This window comes from Diplotaxodon limnothrissa, linkage group LG3 (assembly GCF_057381915.1).
Source record: "Diplotaxodon limnothrissa isolate DT_005_m linkage group LG3, D_limnothrissa_male_GT1.1, whole genome shotgun sequence".
In the NCBI taxonomy this organism is placed as follows: Eukaryota; Metazoa; Chordata; class Actinopteri; order Cichliformes; family Cichlidae; genus Diplotaxodon; species Diplotaxodon limnothrissa.
This window is the reverse complement of record NC_140598.1, coordinates 26,330,469-26,339,294: the sequence shown is the minus strand read 5'-3', so window position 1 is coordinate 26,339,294 and position 8,826 is coordinate 26,330,469. Positions and strand designations below refer to the sequence as shown.

Sequence of the window (8,826 nt, the reverse complement as noted above, 5' to 3'; positions counted from 1 at the left end):
CATAACAGCAGCGTCCCTGGTTTGATTCCTGTGTTTCAGCTCATATCTGCCTCTCTCACTGAGGGGGACGTCCTCTACATGGACATGGATTTGTTCATCAACCAAACTACAGATCACTGAGAGCAGAGGACATTAGATGATTATATTTTATTATATCCTTTTTTCCCTTTGTGAACTGATAAATATCCAATTACACATATAAGGAAATCCAAATTAAAATACTTTATAACAGTGTGTACATTTATTAGTTTTGCCTTTTCATTTACATTCATGGTGGACGAGACAGGTTTTTTAAAAATTTTATATTTTAAAAATATACTTTTACACATGATAGGCTATTACCCACCACATTAAAAACCAGTAGAAAGCTGGTGCTCAGAGGAAGAGGGCGGGCTTTACTCGGTGTCAGTGACAGAAATGAAAAAAAGCTCAAATGAGTGAGAAGGACGATGAAGGAAACATCTGTGCTGTGTCTGCTCTGTAAGTAGAATCTCTGTGTTTGTTTGAATTCTTGTACTTTGACTTTCTGCTCTCCTGATTACTCACCGGTTCCCAAACTTTTTTTGCTGGGCCCCCCTTTGTTTTACGGGAAAAATGTTCGCCCACCCCCCTCCCGCCCGCGCATGCACAAACATCCTCCAACCACACACACCCGTATTTTGCTCCATTGCGGTTTATTTCACACCTCAAACATTTAGTCAACAATTAAGCAAATACAAGTAATCTGCAATAAATTACAGGTATTAAGAAAATAAACTACTAGCTCTTTTACGCTACGTCCGCACCTACACGGGTATTTTTGAAAACGCAGCTGTGTCATCCACACGTAAACGGCGTTTCGAATCACCGAAAACGGAGATTTTTTTAAAACTCCTTTTTTGCGTTTATGTGTGGACGAGGAATACAGAGCTCGTACTGCAATGTCAAAGGTATGTGCCTTTTTTCACGTCACGCTGTGCGCCACTTTATTTTTTACATGAGATGAATGGCAGATAGAGACAAAATACTGTTAATCTGACTATCTGCAGGTTTCACACGCTTACATATACACGCAGTTACTGTCCCCCCATTTACAAAGGCAGAGACGTCATGGTGTGTTCATTTTGCTGTAGTTGTTGTTTTTCCTGTGTAATAATATTCAACATTGCTATCAATACATTTTTAAAAAAATGCCTCTCTGTGCAAAATAGGTTTAAAAACATAAACAGCTGTGGGATACTGTTAGTCCGTGATTTGAACTGAGGGAACAAATCGTGGCAGAATCAGCCTGATGTTATTTGTATCCCACAGTAGAGCAGAGCGATATGACCAAAAATATTTATCACGATATACATTTGCAAATTTGCGATAACGATATAACTGATGATATAATTGACACTAGACAAAATACTTTACAACTCCACAACTTTATTAGTGCAAAAAAAAAATCTATGTATTTGCACTTTAACAAGCAGCTGTTTTTATTTGCATTAAAGTTTTATAAAAATTAACAGTGCAAATGCAAATTCCTTGCTGACAGTTTAACCAAAAGGCATTTCCAGTGGAAACTGGCCGACATATCCTGAGCATAACCATGTTTAATATCCACAAAACTTAGAAAGACCTTATACACACACAATACGGTAATATTATGTTGAAGCACAGTACGTATCACTCCGCGAGGCTCCTGCCTACGATAGCCATAATGCTCCAACAATCCATCAAGCGGTGCGGGTTCGTAGCTTAGCAAAGTCGAACTAAAACATTTGACAGATTTTCGAGCACCGTGTACGACATAAAATCGTTTTGAGGTCAGTAAACACAACCAGAATTCATACATAAGGCACACAGGATTATAAGGGGCACTGTCGATTTTCAGAAAAAATCAAAGGATTGATTTTAAGTGTGCCGTATTTTCCAAAGAACACGGTAATAACGACGGCCGCTAGCATGCTCTACCAAAAATAGTGCTTTGTTGTGTATCTGACGGACGAAAGCTAAACCAGTTCCACACCACTGAAGTTTTAGCATTTTTACAAACCAATTCTGGGTCATCCGTTTCATTCAACGATTTGCTGTCGCCCTTCTCATTCTCTGTCGCTGCTATGCTTTTTCTGCCATGTGTGTATGAAAACAAAGGCACTGCGCATGCGTGTTTTACCCATGTTCTGTCGCGATATTTCATTTTCTTATCATTGCCCGACATTATACCGGTATTACCATGAACGGTATGATATGGCCCAGCCCTATCCCTTTAACTTTACTAACATGATAACTTATGGTGACTTGGTAACTTTACATGGTAACTTTACTGTATAAAGAGCTAACATCTCCAAAATGTCAGGAGTAGCTAGTCATTACAACAAGTGTTTGTGAACTAAAAATCAAGAATGTGGGATACTGTTTGTCCATGATTTGAACAGCCCAGTGCTGCTCCTGATGAAGGAAAGACCAATTCTGCAGGGGAGACCTACCTTGGCACTTGTGCAGGTGAAGCCAAAGGGAAGATATACTTCACCATATTTTCTAGTCTTTGGCTTAGAATGAAGTTGGTTTGGAAACATATTCAATAGGGGTACAACGATACTCGTATCAGTATTGAACCGTTTGATACAGTGCTTTCGGTTCGGTACACATATGTATCGAACAATACAAAATTTTTAATTTATTTTATCAACTTTTCTTCTGACGATGCTGTCTGTGTTGAGAGCTCAGTGGATCTGCGTTCGACTACTCCACCTAGGCTGCACTGTGGAGTGCAGATCCACTGAGCGCAGCGCAAGCTAGCAAAACAGAAGCTAAGCTCGTTGCAACATGCCAAACTGAACCTCCCCCACCCTCATTCAGATCTGGCCTTTGGAACTATCTTGGTTTTCATGTGACGTATGACCCTGAAGGTAAGCGCGTCATGGACAAAAGTAAAACAGTATGTCGGATGTGCCACGCAATGCTCAATTACATGGGTGGGAACTAGTGTGTTAGCGCAGTTAGCTTGTTAACCTGTTGATGCCATCCAGCCCCACGCACGGGGCGATCCGCGGTAGCTCGTTAACGGAGATTTGCCGCATTGTGGCATTAATGTCATTTCAGATTAACGCTGACCGTACTAGTGGGTACACAACGAATATGACTGCACATTTACTCTGACATCATCCTAGTGCAAAGACATGTGGAAGCAGACAAGAACAACAAGCACGCATGCTACAAACTTTACCCGCGTCATTTAGACAGCCGTTAGCACATGATTATCCTTATGGGGACGTGATATGTTTAATATGCTGCTGAGAATATAGCCCAGAAGAAGCGTATATTATAAGTTTTATTTTGGAAAGAGCCATTTCTCTGTAATAAACTCCATCCATCCATCCATCTTCATCCGCTTTATCCGAGGCCGGGTCGCAGGGGCAGCAGCCTAAGCAAAGAGGCCCAGACCTCCCTCTCCCCAGCCACCTCCTCCAGCTTATCCGGGGGAATACCAAGGCGTTCCCAGGCCAGCCGAGAGATATAATCTCTCCAGCGTGTCCTGGGTCTGCCCCGGGGCCTCCTCCCGGTGGGACATGCCTGGAACACCTCACCCAGGAGGCGCCCAGGGGGCATCCTTGTCAGATGCCCGAACCACCTCAGCTGGCTCCTTTCGATGTGGAGCAGCAGCTGCTCTACTCTGAGCCCCTCCCGGATGGCCGAACTTCTCACCCTATCTCTAAGGGAGAGGCCAGCCACCCTTCGGAGGAAGCTCATTTCTGCCGCTTGTATCCGCGATCTCGTTCTTTCGGTCACTACCCACAGCTCGTGGCCATAGGTGAGGGTAGGGACGTAGATCGACCGGTAAATTGAGAGCTTCGCTTTTACACTCAGCTCCCTCTTCACCACGACGGACTGGTGCAGCGTCTGCATTACTGCAGCTGCAGCCCCAATCCGTCTGTCGATCTCCGGCTCCCTTCTCCCATCACTCGCGAACAAGACCCCGAGATACTTGAACTCCTCCACTTGGGGCAGGAACTCATCCCCGACCCGGAGTGGGCACTCCACCCTTTTCCGGCTGAGAACCATGGCCTCAGATTTGGAGGTGCTGATCCTCATTCCCGCTGCTTCACACTTGGCTGCGAACCGTTCCAGTGCGAGCAAGACTGTAATAAACTCTCTTTTCCAAAAGATGAGTGATTTCTTAGTCAGATTTATTTTTTTATTACTTTGTTGTTTCAGCAACATTAAATTTAAAAACTGTATGTTTGAGTTAAAATATCTATTTATAATTTTAATAAATGACAAATTAAAAAAGCATGAACATTTTTTTTGTATCAAAAAAATATCAAACCGTGACACCAAAGTATCAAACTGTGAATTTTGTGTATCGTTGCACCCCTACTATATATATAATTCCCTGCTCGCCCCCCTATACAAGCTTAATATTAATATTAATTGTCACGGTTCTGGGTCAGTTTGACCCAGTATTTTGAGTTGTCATGTTTTTGCAGGTTTAGTTTAGTTCCGTGTGTCATTTTCTGTCTGTCTCTCAGTGTCGAGTCTGCGTCTTTGTGTGATGGTTTCTTGTTCCTGTATTATTGTGAAGGTCTGCGTCTCATGTGAGTGTGTTCAGTTTTGCCTCTCGTCTCGTTGATTACTCCCAGCTGTGTCCCCCACCTCAGTGTAATCTCCCTGTGTTTCTCTGTGTGCATTTAAGTCGCGTCTTCTGTCTTTGTAGTTGCTGGTCCGTCTGTGTATTCGCCATGTTTCATCCGTGTGTTCCCTGCCGTCACCATCTTGTACCGTCGTCCACCTTGCTGCATGTTTCAGTTCCGGTTCGTATTCAGTAGTTTAGTTGTCTCCAGTATAGTTCAGTGTGATCTCTGTTTCCGTTTTTCCACTGGCGCATTGTGTTCAATAAACCACCTTCACTCCTCCACTACTGCCTGCGATTGGATCCTCATTTATTATTTTTATACGGCTCATCTCACTCCCCGTGACAGTACGGACCAGCCAGCTATGGATCCAGCGGCATTCAGCCCACCCAGGGAGCTTCAGGAGGCCATTATCGACTCTGCTTCTAAATTAATCAACCAGTGGTTAGAGCATGAGGCAGAAGCGTCTCTTTACACTGTGGAAGCCAACCTACAACACCTTTCCAGTTACCCCTGGTTATTGGACTCACTGCATCCGCTCGTACAGAATTTTTTTCTTCACGAGCTTCACCTTCACCCTCCCACCGCTACCGCTCGCCCACTCGCTTCAATGGAGAACGTGCCGTCCGGCCGGCCGGATGAGGAATTACTCGGTCCGTCGGAGCTGTCTCTGAGACGAAAGCGACGTTCGCGCCACCGACGCGGCACCCCACAGCCGGATGTAGGGACATGTAAGCAGTCGGCTGTGGTGAGTGAAAGGGACAGTTTTTCTGCTGCGTCAGACTCTGTGACTGTCTTTTCTGGAGCTATTTTTTGTGTGTCTTCTGAAGATAACAATAATTTTTCCGTCTCACCCATGGCCATTGCTCCAAAGACTGCCTTTGCCGAGCCCACATTCAGGGTTAATGACTGTGTTCACGCTATTTTTTCTAAACCTGGAGTTACTGAGTCAAGCACCACGAGTTTAGGGAATGACTATGTTAGGGGAGCCTTTTCGTCTGCATCGGTTCCTTCAGTTAATGCAATGAACTTCCCCGAAACAGTTTTTCCTGACCATATGCCCCCATCCACACCTTCACCACAATTCAATGTGGGGCCTGTAACACAGTTAGCAGTACAGTTATCAGTTCAGTTAGCAGCCCAGCTGCCCTCAGTTCAGTCAGCCACTCCACCACCTGTTACAACTTCACTACCTGTAGCTCAGTTGCCACCAGTTCAGCAGCCTACCCACTTGTTCATTCGGCCACCATCCTCACTGTCTCATTCTAAGCAGGGAACACACTTCACCACAACATCTGCTGGTTCTCTTAAGCTGGCCATCTCAGAGACAGTTGCTCCCTCTAGGGCCGCCCCAGAGGCTGGGTGTCAGTCACCAGCCAACTCTTGACCCCTAGAGGTCAAGACGCAAGCGCCAGCAGCCTCACCCAGAGAACTCACCAGAACAGTCTCGGCTCTCAGCACCCCCTGAGAGTTCAAGTGAGTTCACCCGTCCGCCTCCGTCCTCTGCTGAGTGTATTGGGGAACACTCAGCCCTCTGAGGACTGCATCCCACTGTTGCTGCCTGAGTCTAGCCACTGTGCTGCTCAGTCCCAGCCAGTGTCCACACTGGCAGAGGTCTCCGTACCTGCTGCTTCAATGTCTGTCTCCACTGGAGGGCCCGAGGAGCCCGTCCAGTCTCAAGCCATGTTAGCTGGGGGTTCAGGTGAACCCAGCTAGCGTCTTGCCTCGTCGGCTGGAGGGCCTGAGGAACCCGTCCTGCCTCAAGTGTCGTCTGCTGGGGGTTCAGGAGAACCCAGCCAGCCTCAAGTGTCGTTTGCTGGTGCGTCCGAGGAGCCCACCCAGCACCACGCTTCGTCTGCTGGGGGTCCTGGAGGACCCAGCAAGCGCATCCTCACGTCTGCTGACGGTCTGGGGAGGTTTGTTCAGCCACCACCTGCTGAATCATCCCCTGTGACTTCTACACCGTTGCCTGCATCCACATCACCTCCTGCAGCATCACCACTGTCAGGTTCCGCAGCCGTCCCGCTGCTGCCTGGTCCAGCCTCTGTGTCTTCATCCACGCCTGGTCCTGGTTCATGTCGGTGTGGCGACCGCAGGACCAGACAAAGGCGGAGCTGGACCAGACGAAGACAAAGGCGGCGTCACGGAGGCTGGACCAGGCTGGATGAAGGCACGGAGGCTGGACCAGGCAGCAGCGGGATGGCTGCGGAACCAGACAGTGGTGATGCTGCAGGCGGTGATGCTGCAGGAGGCCGCGATGCCAGCGGCGGCGACGAACCCTTTCCGGAGGCCGTCCCCGAAGGCCATGATGCCAACTTAGAGGCCCGGAAAACGGCCGGCAGAGGCATGAATTTTATATAAGCAAGAGTGAACGCCTCGTTACTGTCTGTGTGCGTTTCTTCCACAGTCTAAAGTCTAAAAGTTTCGCTAAGCTGTGATTCTAAACTTGCTGCACGTGTAACTTTGAGAGTGGATAACATTCTTCAACAAGCTATTTTTATGATTACACACTGAGCAGATATATCAGAAAGAGACGAGTTTGTGAGTTTGTCAGCTGTTTGTGTGGAGTTGTTCTTTATGTTCACCTCAAATCAACCTGAGTGTCATTTCTCTTTAGTTCTGATCTCACTGCTGAGCTGCACAACAAACCAAGGTCAGTAACCTTCTTCTGTTACAGTTTAAACCTGAGAAAAGCTCACTGATATGACCTGATTGGATTCATGTTTCACAATGGATCTATTAGTATAACATACAGTAGATTTGTTGCCGCAAAATGTTGTACTGCTTGAAATTCCGTCTCCACCGTTGCTCGACACTGCGTGTATAGAGCAGGTAGTGCAACAATAGAAAAATAGTTGCGGGACAGCACTGTGTAGCGTTTGTCTAGGGCGTTGATCATTTTCCTAAATCCCTCGTTTTGCACAGTGTTGATGGGAGCCATATCTTTGGTAAGTAATGGCCTCTGTAATTTCTTTGTGCCTGCGGGAGTTCGACGGGTATAGGGAAACGCTGTATAAGGTTCCCGTTATTGATGTTTGGTTGGTTGACCGGGACGGATTTTCTCCTGTCACTTTCTCATCATCCCTGACGTGCTCTCCGTTGTTTTTTTCCCTGCTAATTTTAGCATCACACGGCACAGCTTCTGTATCACGTGGTATAAGGCTCCGCCCTTGTCATTTGTTGAGCAGGAAGAGTGAGCGCTTGTTTTCATGCAGATTACGTCCCGGATCAAAATGCGGTACAGTCGTCGTCTTTTTTTTTTCTTTTTTTTTAAATCGTTGTCATTTGGAAATGAGATCGCACATAAGTATGAATTGAGATCGCGATTTTCTAACGATTAATCGTGCAGCCCTACAGTAGATCTATTATATTACATGTATTTCTCATTGTAACCCTCACAGCTCGTCTGACTGTGAGTCCCAGCAGCTCTCAGATCTTTAAAGGAGACTTTGTGTCTCTGAGCTGTGAGGAGGACGACAGCTCTGCTGGATGGACTCTGAGGAGAAACACAAGCACACGACAGAGGACTCAGTGTGGAGATGGGTGGGGAAAACCAGCTGGTTCTTCCTGTAACATCATTAAAGCAGCATCTCACGACAGTGGAGTTTACTGGTGTGGGTCCAGAGAGGGTCCCATCAGTAACATGGTTAACCTGACAGTCACTGGTAAGCTGAGTGTGTGGAGTTAGTGTTGATGAAGCTGTGTGTAAATGGATGAAATGCTGTAGTTTGTCTCTGTGTTGAGGTGGATCAGTGATCCTGCAGAGTCCTGTCCTCCCTGTGATGGAGGGAGATGACGTCACTCTGCTCTGTAAAACAAAGACCACTCCCTCCAACCTCCCAGCTGCTTTCTATAAAGATGGCTCCCTCATCAGGAAGCAGCCTACAGGTCACATGACCATCCAGCATGTTTCCAGGTCTGATGAAGGCCTCTACAAGTGTGACATCAGCGGTCATGGAGAGTCTCCATCCAGCTGGATCACTGTCACAGGTGACACACTCACCTGTCTGTGTTTCTGCAGCTTTCAACATTCACAATGTGACGACAACTTAATGACTGTGTTTGCTTTATTTTAGAGAGAAACACCACCACACCTCCACCTACATCCACACCTCCACCTGGTTCTTACCTTTTTCCTGCATTGTCATGTGTTGGATCAGACTGTGCTATGGTTTTACTGGTGTTACTGGTTCTGCTGGTGAGACAATGTGTTCACAGGAAACCTTAA

The 8,826-nt window shown here is 46.6% G+C and overlaps 1 protein-coding gene across 1 annotated transcript; it reads left to right on the top strand.

Moving 5' to 3' along the window:
- The first annotated feature begins 449 nt into the window (after positions 1–449).
- Positions 450–8,826, top strand: LOC146635117 (high affinity immunoglobulin epsilon receptor subunit alpha-like). Its single transcript, XM_085346065.1, has 5 exons — positions 450–480; positions 7,216–7,251; positions 8,000–8,263; positions 8,343–8,588; positions 8,675–8,826. The coding sequence occupies exons 1-5, from the start codon at positions 450–452 to the stop codon at positions 8,824–8,826; spliced, it is 729 nt and encodes a 242-aa protein (XP_085202191.1).

Coding starts and splice junctions, on each gene's coding strand:
- LOC146635117 (XM_085346065.1), top strand. CDS start 450: ATGAAGGAAACATCTGTGCTGTGTCTGCTCT. Junction 7,252..7,999: donor GAGCTGCACAACAAACCAAG/GTCAGTAACCTT, acceptor TAACCCTCACAG/CTCGTCTGACTGTGAGTCCC. Junction 8,264..8,342: donor GGTTAACCTGACAGTCACTG/GTAAGCTGAGTG, acceptor CTCTGTGTTGAG/GTGGATCAGTGATCCTGCAG.